Genomic DNA, 24,244 nt, shown 5'->3' with positions numbered 1-24,244 from the left:
AGCGTGTACTACACAACAACTTGGAGGCGCTTTTGTGTGTGGTGACACTATGTCCAAAATGACTGGTTAAAAATACGACAGGGTGTCTTTCTTAAAAGACATATTGATTGTTTATCAATGCAACCAAGGCGTCGGACAAATCCGCCCACTTATTTCTGGCTGTCACTTGTTTCCAAGGACCTCTGCAGCGGACACGCAGTGACAGAGTGAAGTGTTATTTACGGTAACATACAATTTATAACATATTAGTGTGTCAGTTAAAGGGGATTCAACTGTTATCGGGCATTGTGCTATGGATTGCGTTTATATCAATAACTTTATTGCCGATTAGGTTTGTTATACCCAGTTTTCAAAAGAAAGATCCGATTGAGGGCGAGAGAATGTGACCCTCGCCTCTCTATTCTGTATGCGGGTGATGCCAATTGCTTAACAATTCTGCTGTTCAAACCAAACGTAACGCTGAGAACAACGGCACTGTTTCTCATGAATGGAGGTTGTGGCCCGTTGGCATGTCTCTGGCTCCTTGGGGAGCGCAGTGGAGTATTAGTGGAGTGTAGGGGGTCAACTAAACGGGGGGTATCCCATTACACACGGACTAAATGGGTTTATGCAGGTCCAGTAGTCACAAGCGGTTTGTTTTCAAACAGTGTCTACTTGGCGGTGCGGCCTTGTTTTAATGTTAAGAAACATTTGCCGTAACTTCTCATGACTTCAAGTTGTCTTTATTGCATGTGTTTTAATGAATACTCTTCTGCATTGATAATGAAACGTCATAATAAATGTGCGTCATTTTTAATTCAAGCCTCATTCATTATTTTTTTATGTAAGTGTGGATTGAGTCGTGTTTAGACCTACATCCTCGTCTCCAGGCATGGAGGACAAGGATGAAGAGACCTGCAGTATATACCCGGTACGTTTGGTTGTCAAACTGTCAACAAAATGACCAGTGACCACTGGTCCTTTAAATAGAAAGTAATGTGGTTGAGCAAAGTTTTTGACATGGTTATTATGTCCAATTTAAACTTCAGTCAATTCATTGTAATGTTCTCTATTACTTAAAATGAAAGTGCAGTTCAGTTGTTTAGTTAATTAGTTTTCCCTATTTTCAACTTAAATTAAAAAATAAAGGGCAAAAAAGTGTAGTTTAATAAATGGTCCTAAATAGATTTGAAAATAAACAGCTCGCTCCCATGTATGGTTTTGTATACTGTCCAGAGGAATCCCTCTTTTCCTTGTTTATTCTACTGTATACTCTGTTGGTGTTTCAGAGTCTTGTTCCCCTCGGGAATAAGATCAAGGCCCGGGTGCAGCAGTTTGCCGAGGACCAATCAGAGATCTCGATGGTAAAGTGTCTGGTTTCCGTTGTGATTTAAAGTGGTCCACTGTGTTTCCCATAACCCAAACCCTCTGACAGCAGCATACTACTTAAGAACAACGCTTTTCACCTCATTCTGTTTATCTAAGTGGTTCATAAAGGTCCCATATTATACCACCAGGTGTGAATGTGATTAGTCATTACAAGCAAATCTGTCTACCAGCCTACCCAGTAGACTGTAGCAAATGTTACCCATCTATCCGTCATACATCTAGGTGGGCACGCCCACTTGGGATGTCATTGTAGATTTCCAAAACGGCTTGTAATGGCTAATCCCACTCACACCTGATGGTATAACATGGGACCTTTAACATTCTTAGGCCTGCAAGCAAATTTTTAGATCTATCAATTCTTGCCTACCCCCTCCTTGCATCTGCCCATTTGACCAATCAACATCAACATCCCTCCACACTAAATGATTAGTAGTTGTTTGCTTGTTGGGGCGGATCATTGGGAGTCGGGACATAAGTTGTTTTTTTTGTATTTGCATTTTCCTGTGACCCAATATGCAAATCAGGCCACCCTAAAAGGGGTCCCGAAGCAGAGGTCCATAAATACTGCAGTAAGAACTTGTAACAAACTTAGTTTAACATATTCTATGTTTTTCTTTTTTTATCCAGTTGACAGTGTTAATAATCGGAGCAGTGATGCTGATCTCCCTCATCGTTGTGGTCGTGTTTCTTCTCTATAAGCGGTACAAGTTATCCAGTAAGTGCATCCTGTTCCGGGTTTCCCCTCTAGTTTTTCCGTTGGAAGACTTCCGGTTGATCACCAAACCTGTAACACAGAAACTAGTGGGAAAAGAAGATATCGGTTGCATCAATGATTCAGCATGTTTAAACAAAGTGCTTCTCAACCATATTTTGAATATTTGGAATTAGGGTTTTATGTATCAGTCAGAATACTCAATTTTTTTATGTGCACACACACAATCAATCCTGTCGGTTCTCTTCCGTGTTTCTTGTTATATTTCAGAAGAGCAGGCCGGTCCACAATACCGGTTCAGGAAGAGAGACAAGGTGTTGTTCTACGGCAGGAAGATCATGAGGAAGGTGTGTACAATGCAGTGTCTTTTAGTGACTTTAAATGTGAGGTTTATGCTGAGTATAGGCTTTGTACCTGGTTATTATATCAATTTGCTGAATACTTCTCTGTAGTAAAGAAAATCTCCCACTCTTAGGTCCAGACGCTGTCCTCCACCTCCAACCCCGCCTCCAACGCTGCGTCCCGCCAGCGGGTCAGGAAGCGAACCAAAGTCATGTCTATCGCACGCAAGTGAGTGTCCTCCAGAGAATGTACAGAAACACACCCCGCAAAGCTGGCAGTGATAGGAAGAGATGAAGAGAGGAAAGAACAAAGAAAACCATAGACTACTCCAAAACCACTTTCCACATTTTTTTCGGTGATGCCTTTTGTATACTTATCATGTTTGTATATGCAGGGGTGCACATAGCTGATCGCAACGTTCCTTTTGTCAGATAATCAAAAGCTCCGTGGTCGAGCTGCTGCAGTTGATAAAAAAAAAAAAAAGGTGACGCAAAAAACCTCTGTGAAACTGGGTACGTTTCATAAGATCCGATGTTACGTGCGGAGCTATGTCTAGGGTGCGTACCAAACACCATCTCCTGGTACTCAACTGAATAACTCTATAAAGAAGTTAGGTGCACCCCTGTGTATATGTTAACACAAATGTCTGTAGCCCGCAAGACATTTTTAAAGGCAAACGTGTTTAAAAAACAAACACAAACGTGTAAACATACTCCCCTACACTGTGACAACCGTAAGGGTAGCTTTCTCCTGGTTAATTGTGTGAAATGTCTTAGTTTCTGTGTTTCATTGTTTGTATTGTATTGTTTTTCGGATTGTAGTGCTTTGTGTATCCTATCTCTGCACAGCACATATCAGCACGTATTCCTTGTGTGTGCAAACGTATCCCACTAATGGTGAACCCTTTCTAAGTCTGGGTCTGGTGGTTCTGTGTGTCACCCCCTCCCCCCCATCCCGTCAGGATTCTGCGGATCCGGAAGGAGCCCCCAACCCTCCAGCCCAAGGAGCTGCCCCCCTCCCTGCTGGAGGCGGACCTGAACCAGTACGACGTCGAGACGTCCCACCTCCCCTCCGAGGTCCTCTACATGCTCAAGAACGTCCGGTGGGCTCACAGTGCATCGCATGACACATGATACAAGTCCTTTAGTGGCAGACTCTGTTATCCAGGTCAACAAGTACAATCAAAGCCTAGCAATCAATAAAGGTATTACGAAAGAAACTGGGCAGAGCGCATGGTTGCGATATGAATCAGAAACACAATCTTGGTAAAATAACACCAACATAATGGGTCATCCAGGGAGCCCACATCACAAGAGCCTGTGTGTGTGTGTGTGTGTGTTTGTGCGTGTGTGTGTGTGTGTGTGTGTGTATCTGGGTTCTTGTGTTTCGATGTATTTGTGTGTTTCTGGGTTCCTGTGTCTCTATGTATCTGTGTGTTTTCGGGTTCCTGTGTGTCAATGTGTGTGTGTGTGTGTGTGTGTGTGTGTGTGTGTGTGTGTCTATGTTCCCAGGGTGCTGGGTCACTTCGAGAAGCCCCTCTTCCTGGAGTTGTGTCGTCACATGGTGGTGGTCCCGCTGCAGCAGGGGGAGGCCCTGTTCCGCCCGGGGGACCTGGACGACAGCATCTACGTGGTCCAGGACGGACACCTGGAGCTCTGCATCCACGAGAGTGTAAGATACAACCAGAACATATGCATTATAGTTAGAACAATAACAACTGTTTGCTCGGTTACTGTATCGAGATTTTGATCCAGAAGTTCCAAGATGGCGGCTTTAAGTGTGCTTTTGGAACTTCAAATCACATGATTGATCCCTACTGTTCCGTTGTGATTAACCATTTATGTCTCAAACTGTTAAAAATGGAGTTGTCAGAACCCAGTTCAAAGGTTTATCTAAGATGAACAAGCAAGTAATAATGCCAGTAAGAGATGTGGCAGTCTGTGGTGATGGGAGTGAATAGAAAGTAGTATGGATTGATGTTTGAAATGTAACTAAGGCAAATCAAACCCTCAAAGTAGAAAGTCGTAGAGTTGCTTAACCTAACTAGCTGAGAAGCCACTAGCCAGCTGAAGCTCCAGTCACTTGGGCCCTTAAAGCCATCATAATCTTAGTTGGGTTATGGGTTAAAGGATGACCTAATAATCTGTTATTTTGGTGCCTCTTTAGTGCACTTAACATCAAGGTGATAATGTTCTTGTAGCAGCTGCAGGTTCCATTCTGAACTGGTCTCCTAATGCTACATCCTTCCCTCTCTCTTTCAACACCATCGCCGGTCTGTCTTCACTCTCTTATCTGTATCATGCCATAAAATATGTACACACACACGCACGCGCACACACACACACACACACGCACACGCACACGCGCGCACACATACACAGCAGCACGTTGTTATGTATCATATAATTTCAGGAAACGTCTCCTTTACTAAATAAACATGCTTCCTTTAATTTCTGAAATTGAGAAGTACTTTACTAACTGTTTGGCTCTTGTTTTTGAAAGCCCCCTAATGCAAAGTCCATGGGTCGCCAGCCTATCTACATGCCCTAGACTACCCAACACTAGCACATAAGTTGGCATTTGTAACCAAGGTTTTCAGTGGTTAATATCAATGATTGATATGTATATGTATGTAACACACGCACACACAAAGGCACAAGCACTTTCCAGGACACATTTTAGACACTTATTTTACACTTTTTATGTCGGGATATCAACTTGCCACTAAATTCTATTCAATTTCCGTTTAGTGTGACTCTTGTGTAATGTGTCATTTTCTATCGATAGATTTTGAAGTCATTATTTTTATTTATTTTTGTTATTTAAAAAAAGGAAGGCTTTAATAAATCTATCTTTCATGGCATATATGGAGGGAGCTAGCTAGTCAAAACATCCGTAATGGACACCAGTGGGAATTTTATAACTTTGGCACCAGTACTGTTTATGGGCTTGTCTGCCTTTTTCTCTGTTTGTCGACCACGGAAAGCTGATCTGAAGTCAGCATAGGTCGCTGAAGTCTCGTGTTTATTAGCAGGGGCATTCCGTGACCTGACACCCACCACTAGCTCTGGATTCAAATCCCTTTCTAGTAACTGTTTTACTGGGTAACTGTTGTTTGAAAGTGTATACCAAATATAGAGGGACAGGTGCTATCTTTTTAAATAAAAAGTAGTTGTGGTAGTAATTTGCAGTGTGTTTTAAATAATTGTTTTTATCTGAAAAGTTCTGGTAAACAGCATGCATGTGCAGCTCAAAATCATAACTCCAGCATTTTATTACAATATTCCTGACCATGTACGTTGTGTTTTATATCTCGATGTTTAAATGTCAAATGTGTTTTGACCCTCCTCTGTTTCCGTAGGATGGGACGGAGGCGGTGGTGAAGGACGTGTTGCCAGGCGACAGCGTGCATAGCTTGTTGAGCATGCTGGACATTATCACTGTACGTGTGCACGTCCCTCTCTCCTCTTTCTCTTCGCAATATCCGTTATGTTGGTGATACATAAGGTCAAAGTGTACATCAAGTTTACTTCAGCCAGTATATTGTGCTTCTGTTTAAAGCTAAAAGCAATATAGGCTTCAGCCAGTCTATTAGTCTGCACATCATGGCTTTGATGCAATATAAATTAGACACAACATTGGTGTAAGGCATTTCGAGTGCTGCACTAGCAAGCTAAAACCAAAAACAACTGGACCGAGTAGCCAAGTTTAATCAGAAAGCAGTCTTAGTAGATTTATTGATGTATTCATATAACAGGGGAAGTCAAGTGCATAATAGGAAATGCAACAAAACAAAATGATATACTAACACAATAACATCGTTCCACTAATGCTCCATCACACACCAGAAGAGTATCTGGATCGTTGATCCGTCCCACACAGGGGAGGCGGGGCTGCATGCCAGATGTTGCCGTCATTGACATCAGTGTCATGAATTTATCATGTCCTCCACGTGGAAACATCAGTATTCCTCCGTCCATCCATGTTGTTGTTGATGTCGTCTCCTCCTGTGGTCGCCAGGGTTACCCGGCCCCCTATAAGACGGTGTCGGCGCGAGCGGCGGCGTCCTCCACCGTCCTGCGGCTCCCGGCGACCGCGTTCCAGTCGGTGTTCGAGAAGTACCCCGAGACCCTGGTCCGGGTCATCCAGGTAACCATGGTGACGGAAATCGTTTGCTGTTAAGCGCTAAGCAAATGTATTGATTTTTCTCTGGGAGGTTTCAATAATGTGAAGGTGTGTGTTGGTTTGTGAAAGTGTGTGTTAGTTTGTGAATGTGTGTGTTAGTTTGTGAAGGTGTGTGTTAGTTTGTGAAGGTGTGTGTTGGTTTGTGAAGGTGTGTGTTGGTTTGTGAAAGTGTGTGTTAGTTTGTGAAGGTGTGTGTTAGTTTGTGAAGGTGTGTGTTAGCTTGTGAAGGTGTGTGTTGGTTTGTGAAAGTGTGTGTTAGTTTGTGAAGGTTTGTGTTAGTTTGTGAAGGTGTGTGTTAGTTTGCGAAAGTGTGTGTTAGTTTGTGAAGGTGTGTGTTAGTTTGCGAAAGTGTGTGTTAGTTTGTGAAGGTGTGTGTTAGTTTGTGAAGGTGTGTGTTAGTTTGTGAAGGTGTGTGTTAGTTTGCGAAAGTGTGTGTTAGTTTGTGAAAGTGTGTGTTAGTTTGTGAAGGTGTGTATTAGTTTGCGAAAGTGTGTGTTAGTTTGTGAAAGTGTGTGTTAGCTTGTGAAGGTGTGTTAGCTTGTGAAGGTGTGTGAGTTTGTGAAGGTGTGTGAGTTTGTGAAGGTGTGTGAGTTTTCGGCAGGTCAGGTGTAATGTTCGGACCGGTCTCCGTGTCGTCTGTAGATCATCATGGTGCGACTGCAGCGGGTCACCTTCCTGGCCCTCCATAACTACCTGGGCCTCACCACGGAGCTCTTCAACACGGTACCACTCCCCCTGAAATGTATCTCTACATGTCAATCACACAGACTCATCCCTCTACATCTCTAATATCAATTCAATTCAAAAAAGCTTTATTGGCATAAGAAATATACATTTGCATTGCCAGAGCAGGTCAACAATAAAAATAAACAGCATTAAAAAGTAAAAAGGTAAGGTATATATTAAAATAATAATAAGTATAAACCGTTAAATACAAAATATCGACTATAGGGGGGTTACTTTAGTACTTTAAAAAGTAAAATGTGCGATATTACAAAAACTTGTATCAACAGATAAATTAAAGATATACTCTAAATACCCAGTATTTAGCATTAGTATTTAATATCTCTAAGTGTTAACCGACTCATCCCTCTACATATCCAGTGTCTCGGTGTTAACAGACAGTCTCCCCCTGGCTAATCCCTCTACATCTCTAATATCTCTACATGTCAATCACACAGTCTCCCCCTGGCTCTTGTCTTTACATCTCTAAGGCCTAAAAAAAAAAAAAGTTTGGTTCCTGTTGGTTGTCAGTTGAGGTCATGGGTAGGTAGGGATTTTATTTTCTTTTTTTATTTTCTTTTTTTCCAGCGGCAGCGAATGATAGGTAGGTTGTTTTCATTTAAAAACGAGAAAATTCGCTCATCCATTTTTTCTTTTTTTTCTTTTTTTAAAGCTCATAAAATAATTTGGGTCGCACATAAATAGACAGGGTCGGTCGGAAATCGGAACCAAACATTATCTTTTTTTTAGGCCTAATATCACTATATTTCAAATGCTGTTTTTCCCTGGCTGGATCTGTTTTGTCAAAAAGATTTGTGTGTTCAAACTCAGATCGGTCTAAATATTTGAAGTAATAATGTAACTGCTATTCAGGATGCACCGATGTTTGATGTATTGGTTGATAGTAATATTCATTAGCGACATTGGTTTAAAGACCGAGACCGCGATAAAAAACTGAATATTTATTACATGTTATTTTTAAATGCACATAGAACTTTTACACAAACAATAATATGAATATTTTCATGCCGTCTTCCGCTATTAAACATATTGAGCCTGTGTGTGTCTCTTTGTGCGTTTCTGTGCGTGTGTGACACTGTGTGTGTTTGTGTTACAGGAGAGCCAGGCTATCCCCCTGGTATCGGTGTCCCAGATCCTCGGTGAAGCCCACCCCAGAAGGCTCAGTCGCCAGGCCTCGCAGACTGAAGACCCGGCTGCCGAAAAGACAGACGCAGGTGCACACACACCCTGGTTTATTATTTACTTTTTATTCATGCATCGGGCATTCCACAGGCATGGATTGTATCGTAACACCATTCTTCATTATTTATTTATTGTTTACTCAACTTTCGGCATGCATGTCTTGCTATTTTCTATTAAGGTATTACAAATATGCTTTTATCTAAAGTGAATTAAAGTGAACAGATACATGTCATCCGACATAAAGGAGCAGGTAGGGCATTTAGCTTGAGAAATCCTACAGGTTAGAATCTGGACATTTGGGATCAAACCCACTGAACCAATACATTTTGGCTGGGACAGAATGCCCTAACCCAAAACATGAAATCAAGAATGATAAAGTGTTGTTTTTTTAACTGCTTCTGACTTGTATAATACTAACATTATGTATGTTAGTATTAAAGATAGGGTACGCAATTCATTTTAGAACCATTTTTTTGTCATATTTGTTGAAATTCTGTTGAGATCCTAGCAGCGCTCAATACATTGAATGCTCTGAAAATGGAATGGAGGCCTGAAGAGAGGATCGGGATTTCTTCAGTTGGATTCCCTCCAAAATCTAGCTCACTACAGCTGGTTTCTTGAAAATGCCTTTCATACTTTTAACAACTGTAACTTTGACTCATGCTCTGTAGGAGAAGCAAAAAGGGCCACCTTTGAGGCAAAATGCAGGAAGTCCAGATCTCTCTCCACACCAATGGCAGTTACAGGTAACAGAACCCTTCTAGATTTACATAGTTTTACAATTCACAGCAGAGCATTTAACATTATATTTTAACTTCAGTTCACTCGCAAGCCAACCTATTTTAGTGACAGTTGATTGAGTGAGTGTCGAGTTATTGAAATGTAGATATATCAACATGAAGTTAAGTTGGCAGATATATAAATATATTGAAATGTAGATAACTAATTATCGCAGTGGGAAATCTCAAAGTCAGGAGATAGTAACACCAGTGGATGATCAGACGTCTCCAACTCGAACTTGAACAAACAGGTAGTATTGACAAATTATTATTAAATTATTGATTTGCTCTCAGATTGGCAGAAGCTGATCATTTTTCAGGAAGTTTTTTTGTTCCAGTATTGCCTTGAAGATCACATTGCAAATAAAACATATTTCGAGATTAACTGACATTCGTTCAGTACTTACTAGCCGTTTTCCAAATTATCCCCATTTTTGTTGCCTTAGATTTTCCTCTGGGGTGAATACATTTTGTGGGACCCCAAATAATATTCCACAGAAACAAAACCCTGTTCATTGTATTCGCATAACAGAATCTATGGTACCATCGGTTCTTCGTGGAAGAACCCTGCTTAGTGCTAATGGATTTCTGGTTTCTTCTCCTCCTTCATGTCCTTGCAGTGGACATGACTACAGACCTGAACAAGGCGTTTGAGCGGGCACGTGTCCGAAAGGAAGAGGGGCCATCGGTATCCTCATCACCGCCGGCCCAGAAGGTCTGTGACCGAGGAGTCTGTTTTGGGATGGGGGGGGGTGGTCCTCAAACTGGTTACGTGTAAAGTTTCTCTCGTGCTGCTCTTTCGCTCTCCACTCGCTCTCTCTCTATCTTTCTCCCTCTCTCTTTCTCTCTCTCTTTCTTTCTCTCCCTCTATCTTTCTCTTACTCCATCTCCGACCCTCTCTCTCTCTCTCTCTCTCTCTCTCTCTCTCTCTCTCTCTCTCTCTCTCTCTCTCTCTCTCGCTCTCTCTCGCTCTCTCTCGCTCTCTCTCGCTCTCTCTCTCTCTCTCTCTCTCTCTCTCTCTCTCTCTCTCTCTCTCTCTCTTTTGCTCACTCTCTCTCTCTCTCTCTCTCTCTCTCTCTCTCTCTCTCTCTCTCTCTCTCTCTCTTTTGCTCACTCTCTGTTCACACTTAAACCCCCCCTCCTCCCTCTCTTGTTCATTGTCTCTTCCTCGATCACTCACTCTCTCTCTTGCTCACTCTCTCACTCTCTGTTCACACTTAAACCCCCCCCTCCTCCCTCTCTTGTTCCTTGTCTCTTCCTCTATCACTCTCTCTCCCCTCTCTCTCCAGTCTATCCTGAAGAAGAGTGTCACCATGCTTCACACTCCCTCAGCAGTGTACCACTACAGCGAGAGTGGAAGAAGTCCCTCCTCCACCTCCACCTCCACCTCTACCCCCTTCAACCCCTCCACCAGCTCCAACACCTCCACCACCGCCCCCGCACCCGGCCAGGTCCACCACAACAGGATCAACGCCATCTTCCAGGCTGCCAAGAAGGATCTGCTGAAGGCCATCCAACTGCAGGTACCATGGCAACCCCCCACTACACTACCCAGTCACACTTGATCTTTTGTTAACCTGAGAAGTAGACGTTTCAGGTTTATGTATATTATCCTACTTGATGCATAATCCTATATGTGCTTTTTAATTTTTTTTTAATATTCTTGATGCTTTTATGCATTAAAAGTAAAAACATAAAATATGCGTCCACATTTGTTTTTATAAATGGACCAGGCCTCTATCTTGCAATTCGTCAATACTGATATCCTCCTGATGATCCTGTTATCGATATACATCTCTCTTGTGAGTCCTATTAGGTTTAGAGTGTTTCGTTACGTGCGTGTGTTCCGCAGGGAAAGCATGAAGTAGTGTTCTATGTGACAGGTCTTCATGGTCAGGTAAATCCTCTCTCCTGTCCCAGGACCCCAGTCTGCTGGAGGGCAGGGTGACCTTTCGCCAGGTGAAGGCTGGGTGTTTGGTGGCCAGCCAGGGAGACCAGGTGAGCCCCCCCTACATGCATTTATAACATTCATGTCTTCATAACCGATGGTTGGTTAGAGTTAATAATGCACACGTCTGAAGTTAGTAGACATTGAGACATGAAGACGGCAGCCAGCCAATTCTTGTGATGTTGTTGTGGAAAAATGTGTCTTGAAATGAAAGATCCTGTCTGGTTCAACCGGAAGAGCAAGGCACTAACACTGCCAGGGTTAGGGGGTCCCACTGGGGCCCCAAGAACAGCTGAGCAAAGCTTGTGTTATCGTGGGAGGCTTTGGATAAAAGCACCCATCAAATGCCATATATTATAAATCAAAGATTCTTGCTTAAAATATAACTTTTTTCGATTTAATCAAATATTTCATGCATATATTACAACTGTCTTGTTGCATAAGCTATGCTCATATTTAAATAATTGTTACCTGATTTTGACTGATTATATGTCTCCCCCCCCCCCATCCACCACTCTCTCTCTCCCGTCTCCCTCTCTCCCCCTCTCCCCTCTCCCCTCCCCCCCCTCTCCCCTCTCCCCCTCCCTCCCTCTCCCCTCTCCCCTCCCTCTCCCCCTCCCCTCTCCCCTCTCTCCCTCTCCCCTCTCTCTCTCTCCCCCTCCCCCTCTCCCCTCTCCCCTCTCCCCCTCCCTCCCTCTCCCCTCTCCCCCTCTCTCCCTCTCCCCTCTCTCCCTCTCTCCAGGACGTGAGCGTGGCGTTTGTGGTCTCGGGGGTCCTCCACGTGTACCAGAGGATGATCGACCGGGAGGAGGACAGCCTGCTGTTCGTCACGCACCCCGGGGAGATGGTGGGCCACCTGGCCGTGCTCACCGGGGAACCCCTCATCTTCACCGTGCGCGCCCACCGGGACTGCACCTTCCTCTCCATCTCCAAGGCCCACTTCTACGAGTAGGCGTCGCAATGACTCATGCACATGATGACTCACGTGAACTCACTTCTAAAAGTATGCGCCCAGTCCAGGTCCACTCACAGCGCCGTGGATAAACACAACAGAGTTAGCTACAGGGTATTGAAAAGATGGATCCAAATATAATCCAACTCAAATAAACGGGTGTAATCTGAAAATGACGCGTGCACAGACAGTAAGTACCCTGGATTTACTTAAAGTTGAACCAAAGCGAAACACAGAATTCCGAGGAATAAAAAAAAAACAGCCTCCCTCTCTATTTGTGTAATGCCAGACCGTTAGGTAGCAGGGCCTCGAACCGGCACCCCTTGAAGATGGGGACTGTGCCTGTTGCTTTACCCTAACGCGCTGATCTTCATCTTGTTCTCCCACCCCAGGATCATGCGGGAGGACCCCCGGATGGTCCTGAACGTGGCCCACACGGTGGTGAAGAGGGTCTCTCCCTTCGTCCGGCAGATCGACTTTGCCCTCGACTGGATGGCCCTGGAGGCGGGCCGTGCCGTTTACAGGTGGGGACGGACCCGCCACACCTGGCAGTGTTGACCCTCATTCAGACGGGGAACTAAACCCCTAACTGTTGCAGTGTTGATGCCATGCTCTACAAGTACAGCTAAACAGGGAATCCAACCCCTTACCCAGGCAGGGTTGATGCCTTGCTAGACAGGGAATCAAACCCCTGACCCTGGCACTGTTGATGCCTTGCTCTACCAGCTGAGCAGATTTTGTCCATTGTATTAAAATACACACTTGGCACACACTCAACAAATCAAACAGACTAAATCCGTGCCCCCCCCTGCAGACAGAATGACCGGTCCGACAGCACCTTCATCGTGCTGAGCGGGCGTCTGCGCTCCGTCATCGCCAAGGACGACGGGAAGAAGGAGCTGGCGGGAGAGTACGGGCGCGGCGACCTCATCGGCGTGGTGGGCGCTCTCTCAGGCGCATGCCTTACTAACTGATATCCATAGTCTTATGAATAATCTGCAAGAAAACAGAGATCAGTCAGCTCTGTACAGGGTTGGTTGTCATCACTCCCAACTGAAGCATTGTGACGTTTAGATCGGATCTCTTATGTGAAGGTAATGTGAATATAAAGACAGACGTTGATGACGAGTAAACTTGACAGACTGTTGAGGTAGACCCCTTCAACCGTCTGCTGCTTGTTTGCTACTCTAGAACAAATGTATTGACACTATATATGATTGACCATCGGTGTACTGTGTGTGTGTGTGGCGCCCCCAGGTGGAGGCTCTGACCCATATGAACCGGGCCACCACGGTGCACGCCGTGCGGGACTCGGAGCTGGCCAAGCTGCCCGAGGGGGCGCTGAACTCCATCAAGCGGCGCTACCCCCAGGTCGTCACGCGCCTCATCCACCTGCTGGGCCAGAAGATCCTGGGGAACATGCAGCAGGTCAACGCGCCCCTGGCAGGTGTGTGTGTGCGTGTGTGTGTGTGTGTGTGTGTGTGTGTGTGTGTGTGTGTGTGTGTGTGTGTGTGTGTGTGTGTGTGTGTGTGTGTGTGTGTGTGTGTGTGTGTGTGTGTGTGTGTGTGTGTGTGTGCGCGCGCGATAAATAGTGCTAGTAGCAATACGAGTAAATAGTACTATACACATACTACTAGTTCATACTTAGTATTCCTGCTAATACGGCAAGCAAGCAGCATGTAGCAATCCTTGAGAACCAATCCAAAGGATTCCTTCTGTTCTCCCAGCGCGTGGTCTGGGACTCCACACCCCCACCAGTAAGTGGGACTCTGGGAACCCGGCCTCCAACCTCTCCACCGTCTCCATCCTGCCCGTCTCTGACGACGTCCCCCTCACTGCCTTCACCCTGGAGCTGAAGCACGCCCTCAGTGGCATCGGTACTCACACACACACGCACACACACGCGCACTATCACACACACACACACACACACACACACACACACACACACACACACACACTAGCACACATTAGCACACACACGCACACACACGCACACACACTAGTACACACACGCACTAGCACACATACACACACGCACCAGCACACATACACACACACGCACCAGCACACACACACACACACACACACACACACACACACACACACACACACACACACACACACACACACACACACACACACACACACACACACACACACACACACACACGCACTAGCACACACACACACGCACTAGCAAACACACACAGGTAAATCACACACGTAAAATGCACACACACACTCTATAACACACTTATACACACAATCACACACATGAACGCGTATCTGTTAAATGCTGTTTACTTACAATGAGACCTTCTTAAAAGAAAGACTATGTTTGGGTTCCAAAACTATTTCCTACGTCCTTTTTCACTAGACTCTTGAGGACACAAGCGGTACTAATGAGTAATAAGCAGTATGTAGAAAGATCTTTTAAATTCACCACTTCCATTGTTTCTGTGTGTTTTTGGGGAGCAGGTCCCACTTTGCTGCTGACCAGTGATTCCATCAAACAGTGCCTGGGCTCTGCTGCTCTGGACAGGTCAGACATGCGATGAAGTGATTTAATAGTAACCAAGTTCTGATCGGTTTAGCAGAATGTATGTAGCACGAAGGAAAAGCAAACCTGTCAAATGATGAGTAGCTACTGGACAGAGTGCAGAGTGGCTATAGGAATAGCAAAGCACATGTCATAAAATTATTTGTGGTGTGTGGACAATGATATCTGATAACTGTATCTGCCCTCCACCTACAACAACGTACAACCAATCACATCACAGGAAAGCCACACGTCCGTAACTGATTGGTTAAGGAGTTTGGACATGTCCCACCCCCTAAACATTAACCATCCAACCCAAACGCCTCACACGGCGGCACACGTCACATGTCCTCCCGCTGACTGCTCTGATTGGCCTCCTCAGCGTGCATGAGTACCGGCTGTCCAGCTGGCTGGGGCAGCAGGAGGACATCCACCGCATCGTGTTGTACCAGTCGGACGCACGCCTCACCCCCTGGACCCAGCGCTGCATCCGCCAGGCCGACTGCATCCTGATGGTGGGCCTGGGGGAGCAGGAGCCCGCCGTGGGCGAGGTGAGCAGTGGGGGGGCGCAGAAGTGCACCTCGACTCAGGGGCTACAGGGCTGTATATCCGTTGCTGTTTGAATGCGCCTGCCTCTGGCTGGCTGTTCCCGAAGTTGGCCTGTATGTGGTCCTGATTGGCTGTTCTTCCGGTCAGAGAACATGTTGCTCTAACTGACGGGTATTCCCTCCAGCTTGACTGTGCGTTGCTCTGACCGGCTCCATGTCCCCCCAGTTGGAGCGTATGTTGGAGGGCAGTGCGGTGCGGGCCCAGAAGCAGCTGGTTCTGCTCCACCGGGAGGACGGCCCCCCCCCACGGGGCACCGCTGAGTGGCTCAACATGAGGAGCTGGATCTGCCGACACCACCACCTGTCCTGCCCTCGCAGGGTCTTCAGCAAGAGGAGCCTGCCCAAACTGGTACGCACGCACACACACGCAGGCACGCACGCACATGCACATGCACACACACTAGCACACGCACACACACGCACAAACACACATGCGTCCTTGTGGGGTCCTCAGCAAGAGGAGCTTCCCCAAACTGGTACACGCACAAACACATACACATACACACAGAGAGACAAACACACACATACACAAACTGCAGTATCTTCTATCTTGAGGCTCAAATTATTCTGAAAAACTTGAATGTGAATTATCGTTCGAAGCGCAAGCGAGCCTGATTCTGTGGGCGTGTGTGGGTGTGTGTTTCAGAGGGAGATGTACCAGCGTGTGTTTGACAAGCCGGCCGACCGTCACTCCGATTTCTCCCGCCTGGCTCGCGGTCTGACGGGGAACAGCATCGCCGTCGTGCTGGGAGGGGGCGGGGCCAGGTACGACCGCTCTGTCGTCATCTCAGACTCGACGTCATCTCGTCATGGATGACTCAATGATAATACTGATATTACCCATCTTTATAAGGATATGAACTCTGCGTCAATATAGTGAGGCTGAGAACAAAGATAAACATCAAAGCAGGCAGTAAACATTTGAGGAGCTACAAAATAAAGTTCTTCAGAACATAGTTGAAAAAAACGATTGCAGAGCCATAGGAATCAGATATACAATCAATATATTTCACATTTGTCTTTATTGCAATTGATGGTAGTGCAAACTGTTACAGTAGATTTCAGAGTACCTTTCAATTTCCACAACCTTTTCAAATGTGTTAAAGTGCCATAGCAATAAAACAGCTCAACAAAGTCTGTTATAGACATCTAAAGCTAGTATAGATAATCACAAATCACCCAAATTACACAAGTCAAAAATATATCACAACACGCTAATGTATCGCCCATAGAGCCCTACATCATCAAGTTCAGCAATCTCCCATTCAGAGTTCAGCAGAGCTTAATTTTCATTATCGATGAATCAAACTTCTTCTAACAATTTAATGAGTCTAAAAAATGTCATAAATAATGGCAGTTGGCCAGCAAAAGTTAATGGAGACCAAGGTGATGGCTCGACTTTCCCTGCTTCTTCTTACAAGCAGCCAAGAAAAATACTGTTTCTATAATTAATTAGCATTTCTCAAGGTTCCTGACCATAATGGTGAGAATTGAATTGATTGATTAACCGAGTCAGCTCTGGACCCGACTCCTCAGTTCCTGTACAACAAGGACATATAAGGACACATAGTTCACTTATAGGACTTCTAATGGTGGTGTGTTTACTTGATAAGGATCTTACTTCCTGACACTCCCTGTTGACTTCCTGTCTGTATCCTTTGCTCTCCTTCTTCTCCTCATTGCTCCAGCGCCACCTGGAGGTTTAGTCAGGTGGGTACCTTTCTCAAAGCCACGAGCCCCCCACCCGTGAGAGCTTTGATAGCCGTACTAGCCCCCAGCCAGAGCATCTATCACCCATGCCCAACCCGTCTTCTTATTCCTTACTCACCTTAGACAATTTGACATTTATCCCAATCTACCTACCGATAGATAAGATAAATGTTCCTTTTGGTAGTTTAGTGTGTGAAGGGCAACGATAAAGCACACCACTGACCGATTCCATTCCCGAACAACCCAGTACTGATTCTCAAAATGAGAAATCTAGAAAATCGCAAATAAATTGTTGCTTAGTAATGTTTTGCCAGCTTTTGCCTTTGTGTTTTTCACAATCATAAAGCAAACCAAAAAAAAATGGGCGGCATCAATTGCAGTGGTGGAAGTAAAAGACGATCTTCTTCTCATATCAAACAAACTGGTAATCGGGCGAAAACAATGTAAGAACCATCAAAATAAAATTTGGGCCGAGCACAATCAGATGGGGGAAATCAGGCGCATTATCCTGTAATGTGAACCCAGCATTAGTATTGTCTTAAGGGGTAGCCTAGGGCCATAGAAAGCCGATGGTACTAGTTTCCTGTAACATTTGGTCCTATTCAGTGTTTTCCTGCCTAGTGAAAGCACTCTGAATAGCTTCTATAATTGTAAGGTTTTAATAATCCAACTCTATGATGCTCAACCATTCCGATTTAGAGAGAGCTTCCCCATTCCCAACCCATCTCCTTAATGTTTCCTTATTATAGTAAATAACGTTGAGTATCGTAGAAGGTTCTTGCTAGTGTAGCATCAGGGACTCCAGTTCTCTCCTAGCAGGAACTCACATATGTTTCTCCTTGTTTTACTTTATGTTTTACATTTCTCTTTCAAATAATTGTCTTCTAAAGTCCTTTTTAAATGCCTTTATAATTAGTTACCTGCAAGACCACCAAAAAACAGTAACATAATTGAGTTTGTGGTCCATGGCCCTGAGAAAAGGCCCGTCTCCTGACCCCGGGCTGTGGTTGTTCCAGGGGCTGCTCCCAGGTGGGCATCCTGCGGGCGCTGACGGAGGCCGGCATCCCCATCGACCTGGTGGGCGGGACCTCCATCGGCTCCTTCATCGCTGCGCTGTACGCCGAGGAGAAGAGCTGCAGGCGCATGTGTGCCCGCGCACAGGAGTTTGCCGTGGTGGGTCGAAATGCGCAAGGGCCCCTATTTCACCGCCAAACGCGATGATTAGTAGTTCAGCCATTACTGACCATTTCAGGGCTACACACTAATGAAATCACAGTAGAGTGTCCACTACAAATGTATGTCCAATGTGTAGGCTGGTATGTTGATCTATCCATCATGCCACTGTCACTGAGGATATGTTAGGTTCTTTAAATGATCCTCTTTGTGACTTATTGAGGCATTTAAAAAAGTATTTTAATTGAACCGATGAAAAATCTAAATATGTACTGTAACTGTGTGTGTGTGTGTTTCTGCTTGACCACCAGGCGTTGCCATTTAAGGACGGTATTCAAAGGATCGACCTGTTAATGCTGTTGTTGTTGTTTGTTTCCAGGATATGACCTCTATCTTCAAGAAGGTCCTGGACCTGACCTACCCGGTGACCTCCATGTTCTCTGGAGCCTCCTTTAACTCTAGCATCAGCTCCGTCTTCAAGGGGAAACAGATCGAGGTATGCTCCCAATCGCACGTAGAGTTAAGGTCCGAATCTGAGCTCGATTTAGGATTTATATCCATCGAATATATTGCAATTCAACTGCTCAAGGTGTGCTTCAAATGTCTCGACTCGGTCTTGTGTCTCAGGACCTTTGGATCCCCTACTTCAACATCACAACAGACATCACAGCGTCTTCCATGAGGGTGCACACTGACGGTCAGTGTCACAGTATCTATAATGATGGAGTTATTACTTCGCTGCTAGGTGTATTTTAGAAATACAGGTTAGAGGGAGGAGGATCATTATATTAGTTTGGTCTCTTTAACTTGCCAGCTGCTTTTTTATCAGTTGAATCATTTGTTTTAGAGTTGAATGATTCAAGCTAAAGGCTTAATAAAAAGTTATTTAGCTAGCTCAGCTCCCACCCAACGACCAGGTCTTGACGGGTCTTCCCTAAGAGGTGATCGTCGTTGCGGTTCCCTTGCAGGTTGGCTTTGGAGGTACGTGAGGGCCAGCATGTCTCTGTCCGGCTACCTCCCTCCACTCTGCGACCCCAAAGACGGACACCTGCTGATGGACGGTGGATACATCAACAACCTGCCAGGTGAGTCCAGAGTTTAGTTCTGCGTACCCCATCTTTGTGAAGATCCACGTCGGGACTATGAGACACCTCTCAGTTCTTTGCAGCGCTGCCTGTATTTAAACGTACATGTCACGTTACATGTACAAGAGGGGGCAGTATAGCGTATCTTACTGCAAATGTACATGAACAAACGAGCGGATCCTGTGTGGCTCAAATTGATGGAGACTACATGTGCACTTCAGGAACTGAAGGAGCTGAGAGGTAAAGATTGTTAACGAGAAAAGTGTCAAAGCGCAGTTAAAAGTTATGCGGATATTAAAACCCTTAGTGTGTGTGTGCGTGTGTGTGTGCGTGTGCGTGTGCGTGTGTGTGCGTGTGCGTGTTCTGGGTTTCGTGTCCCAAGCCGACGTTGCGCGGAGCCTCGGTGCAAAGATTGTGATCGCCGTCGACGTGGGCAGCCAGGACGAGGACGACCTCACCAACTACGGGGACAGCCTCAACGGCTGGTGGTTGCTATGGAAACGCTTCAACCCGCTGAGCGAGAAGGTCAAGGTGATTGGTCAAACCTGGAAGTGTACATTTCTCAAACCCCAGATTGGTGGTGGGCTTAATGTTGTGTTTAAAAGAACAGATCAATAATTGTATGTATACCTAAGGAATATACTCTAATGATCTTAGTCATACATTGTTTCCGTTTACAAAGTTTTAACATCACTTTAAATGTTTCTGTTAAAACATAAAAAAACGTATTTTTAATAAATCCCTTACTCACATTTTCTTGGAATTAACAATCGGCACAACTATGTGAATATCGATATAGACAAGATCAACTTTATAAAATCCCCAAACGTATTTGATGGTGTCTCAATGTATTATACATCGGTGAATGTCTGTGCCGCCAGGTGCTGAACATGGCGGAGATCCAGACGCGACTGGCGTACGTGTGCTGCGTGCGGCAGCTGGAGCTGGTGAAGGACAGCGAGTACTGCGAGTACATACGGCCACCCATCGACCGCTACGGCACGCTGGACTTCGGCAAGTTCGACGAGATCGCGGTGAGCTCATCTTTCCCATAGGGGACCATCTTTGGCCTTCTACTCATGGAAAGAACACCGTTAGCTATCGCTGTCAGCGGAAACTTCTATCAAAGTTGTTTTTATTGTGGTTTTTTTTTTTATTAGATTTGGGAACGAGCTTGTAATTTGTTTGAATCCTGAAGTTCATGATACAGATATATATAAGGTATTTGGCAAATGACTCATGGTCTAGAAGGTTTATAAAGCTGCACTTTACAATATTGCCTGACATTCACCCATTCATTTACACATTGACACAACGACGGCGGAGTCAACCATGTGAGGCGACAGCCAGCTCGTCAGGAGTAGTGATGGTTAGGTGCCTCGGTCAGGGACACCTCAACACTCGCCGGGGATCGAACTAGCAACCTTGCGGTTACCAGCCAACCCGCTCTACCCCCTGAGCTACTGCCGCACTTATACAACGCCCAACATCACTTCAACTAGTTATAAACATCACGCTTACATGTCAGCACCCCATCATGTCGTTGAATCGGCAAACAATCCGATCTCCAACCCGCTTGCCAGGACGTGGGCTACCAGCACGGCAAGACGGTGTTTGAGGTGTGGCAGCGTGGCGGGGTGGTGGACAGCATGCTGAAGGACCGCCACCAGGAGGAGTTCCACAAGACCAAGAGCGGCAACGTGAGTCAAAACCAGACAGCCTTAAGCATGCATTAAGTCCCCCACAGCGGGGTTTATTTAATGCACGTGTGGACCAAAGAAGGGTGAATGTCAAGTAGAGTGGCCATGGGGAGAGTGTTGATCCTAGAGACTGATTAAAGATATATTCATCCGGTGGCGCCCCGGTGGTTTACCTGGCAGAGTGCCTACCATATAGGATCAGTCCTGGACATAGCGACCCGGGTTCTCCCCTCTATCTCCCATTCCTTCCTCTCTATCTCACTCTCTAATATAGCATAAAAAAAGCAGGATTCAATTGATGCATGTGCGGACCAAAATACTAATTGTAGGGGCTTGAACATAACCATAGAGCAAGAGTGAATGTCAAGTAGAGAGGCCATGTGGAGAGTGTTGATCCTAGAGACTGATTAAGAATTTATTCATCCATTATTTCCGGGGCACACTTGCACACATTCCCGGTCCCTTACACATCTAGCCAGCTCTCTGTTATAAATGTATTCATCCATTATTTCCGGGGCACACTTGCACACATTCCCGGTCCCTTACACATCTAGCCAGCTCTCTGTTATAAAGCCGCTGGCAGTCCTTTCAGCTAGCAGGAGGGTTTCCCACCTGATCCGTCACGATACTCTTCACATTTTAATTCTACTTTATTCACTCGAGCATCGGCTTTGTCTTATCATACGTTGTGTTCAGTTTAGTTTCTAAATCTAAATGAAGAATGAAAATCCTTCAGAAAATGGATTTGTGTCATACTTTCGCCCACACATGAATGAACGGCCACTGCCGACCTGCACGGTGCGATTTGAGGAGCTGCAGGTGCTTTTCAATAGGACTGATCTGTCATGCTGCCATCCCTCAGGTGGTCACGTGTCCCAACGCCTCCTTCACCGACCTGGCGGAGATCGTGTCCAGAATCGAACCGGTCAAGAGCACGGCGATAGAGGGTACGTTGCTCTTCTACGCCATTTATTTATTAGGGTTATACATATACACTTTGATGTACTTTTATGGTTTAAGGGTATTAATGAGAAAAACATGAAAAAAAAATATTGGTGGGAAATATTCAATATCAGTGATCTACAATACGTTCAGTAATATTAATCCCTACTTTGATATTTTCCTTCTGCATTGAAATTGAATATCGACTTTTACTAAATAACTCACTGTGTGCATAGATGTATTCTCCTCCATAACTAGTGAGTGTATGTTCTTACTGAATGAGCTCCTATCGGCCCTGGTTCGTGTCCCCTCAGAGGAGTATTCAGACGACGGCCAGACGGACTACGAGGAGGAGGACGCCGCGGGGAGCGCCCTGTCGGACTACGAGATGTCCTACCTGACCGGCGAGCTGACGGAGGAGGAGGAGACGGCCGACACTGCCGAGACGGTACGTCTTCGTCCAACCAGGCGACAGGAGTCACGCTAAAACACAACTTCAGCCCCCTCCCCCCCTAGCCTGGCTGTTGCCAGGCCAAGCTCAATCGTAGACTCACGGCGGTCTGTGGAGGCTGCTGTTATATTCTTCGGCACAAGAGGCGGGATCAACGGGCCTAGTTCGAATGACTCTGCACGCAATTGGCTGCTCGCCGTCGCTTCCTTGTCGTCATTGTGTTAAACCAGCCAATAGCGCGCCGGTGGAAAAGTTGGCTTGGTGATTGGCTCCCGCAAAACCGTACCAGAAGCAGAATTTAAATCGCCGGCAGAAGGGGTTGGGGGTACCCAGTCTACCCCCCCCCCCCCCCACCCCACCCCCTTTCTTTCCCCTTTTCCTTTGGATAATGTGAAGTACTAAATTGTTAATGTTAAAACTACTTTAAACATGTGTTTAATTTTTTCAGGATGAGGAAATCCAGATCAGACATCGACACCGACAGAAGGGCGAGGAGCACGATGGTCATTGACCTTCATCGTCATCATCATGAACAAGGCTATGACCCGTAGACCGACACCTGTCCAGACAGCACACCTGTCCAGACAGTCATGTGTTTCTACCAGTGCACTTTGTAGAAGGTACTTATGCACTAGCAATCATGAAGAACGCCCATTTGCACCATTTTGGCATGGCCCAAATATAGGAAGAATAGGACAATAAGCCAATAAGAATGTCGTTGGTGGTAATGGAATTTTGGTAATGTTTATTAGTTCATCTTGAAATGATTTGTCATTATTGGTAAACATTGTTGTGTGTGACTGCCATAGCGTCTTTCATGCGAGATTTGGAAAAAACTAAATTTTTATTAGCCTAGGTTACAGTATGATTTTATTTAGAGTCGTACACTACTACAACCCTCGATTCATCACAAAAGGGCAGAGTATCGTCACAAACAACTCCCAAGATGGATTCTGATTTACAAATGGCTGCTCACCCATGGCCTTTACTCCCTGTGTGATCGACGAAGCTGTGAAATGTCACAAAGTATAGGTTATACAAGCATAAACACACTAATGGTACGTGTGAAACACTGTGACTAAATGGCCCGAACACGGTCATGCCAATCTAACAAATGATTTACCGTAGCCAAATCCTAATGCAATAATCGAGTACAGTATTACCTCATTAACAACAGAGTGTTTGTGTGTGTGTGTGTGTGTGTGTGTGTGTGTGTGTGTGTGTGTGTGTGTGTGTGTGTGTGTGTGTGTGTGTGTGTGTGTGTGTGTGTGTGTGTGTGTGCGCGAAAGAGCTGAATGTAATCGGCTAACTCGTGTAATTTCTACCTAGGATAATGCCGGGCGACAGCCAATCAGTGCAATATCAGGCTAATGTATTGTGAAGGTGACTAAATATTAGTTTATGTGACTGCGGGACATTATGAGGTCTAATAAGCTAATGGTGCCTTTATTTACTTGTGTTTAGGCCTTCTGTTTTAAGTAACATTTTAAATTGTTTCAAATCCTTTTTACCTATGATCAATTCTAATACTGATTTATAATGAAGACATCTGAATTTTATGATTTTCATTGTTGAAGAAATGGAATTTAATTTGAGGCTATTTGAATATTCTTGTGTTTTGAATAAGTCATAATGAAACAAAGGGAGTATAAAGGGGAAAACAAAAGGCCTATTAGGCCGGCTACTTAATGAGACTGACGGTTGTATTGTACGTTAAGTTGCACATCAAATAAAAACCTGTAAACAGGATATTTGTTTTTCGTTGTTTTTGGAAAGATCCCTTGTTCTAGAACGCGCCAACATACAAACAGAATTTCGAAT

At 45.2% G+C, this 24,244-nt stretch overlaps 1 protein-coding gene across 2 annotated transcripts; it reads left to right on the top strand.

Annotated features, from left to right (window-relative positions):
- Positions 1-9: 9 nt before the first annotated feature.
- pnpla7b (patatin-like phospholipase domain containing 7b) lies at positions 10-24,172 on the top strand. 2 transcript variants are annotated; one of them, XM_030359645.1, is made up of 35 exons: positions 10-223; positions 829-910; positions 1,269-1,343; positions 1,996-2,083; positions 2,351-2,427; positions 2,556-2,650; positions 3,384-3,524; positions 3,934-4,093; positions 5,784-5,864; positions 6,443-6,571; positions 7,250-7,330; positions 8,448-8,565; positions 9,205-9,279; positions 9,933-10,027; positions 10,602-10,835; positions 11,233-11,310; positions 12,003-12,208; positions 12,605-12,736; positions 13,027-13,150; positions 13,470-13,659; positions 13,940-14,089; positions 14,694-14,757; positions 15,137-15,305; positions 15,529-15,711; positions 16,009-16,127; positions 18,089-18,245; positions 18,625-18,741; positions 18,873-18,942; positions 19,214-19,330; positions 19,713-19,861; positions 20,212-20,364; positions 20,914-21,030; positions 21,893-21,977; positions 22,287-22,420; positions 22,872-24,172. In XM_030359645.1, the coding sequence occupies exons 2-35, from the start codon at positions 872-874 to the stop codon at positions 22,932-22,934; spliced, it is 4,065 nt and encodes a 1,354-aa protein (XP_030215505.1). In that variant the 5' UTR covers positions 10-223; positions 829-871; the 3' UTR covers positions 22,935-24,172. The 2 variants fall into 2 exon arrangements, with proteins under 2 accessions (XP_030215505.1, XP_030215506.1); XM_030359646.1 differs by having other exon boundaries at positions 32-223; positions 870-910.
- Positions 24,173-24,244: the final 72 nt, after the last annotated feature.

This window comes from Gadus morhua, chromosome 6 (genome assembly GCF_902167405.1).
Source record: "Gadus morhua chromosome 6, gadMor3.0, whole genome shotgun sequence".
NCBI classification, from domain to species: domain Eukaryota; kingdom Metazoa; phylum Chordata; class Actinopteri; order Gadiformes; family Gadidae; genus Gadus; species Gadus morhua.
The sequence above is the reverse complement of the archived record's forward strand: the minus strand, read 5'-3'. Positions and strand labels throughout refer to the sequence as shown.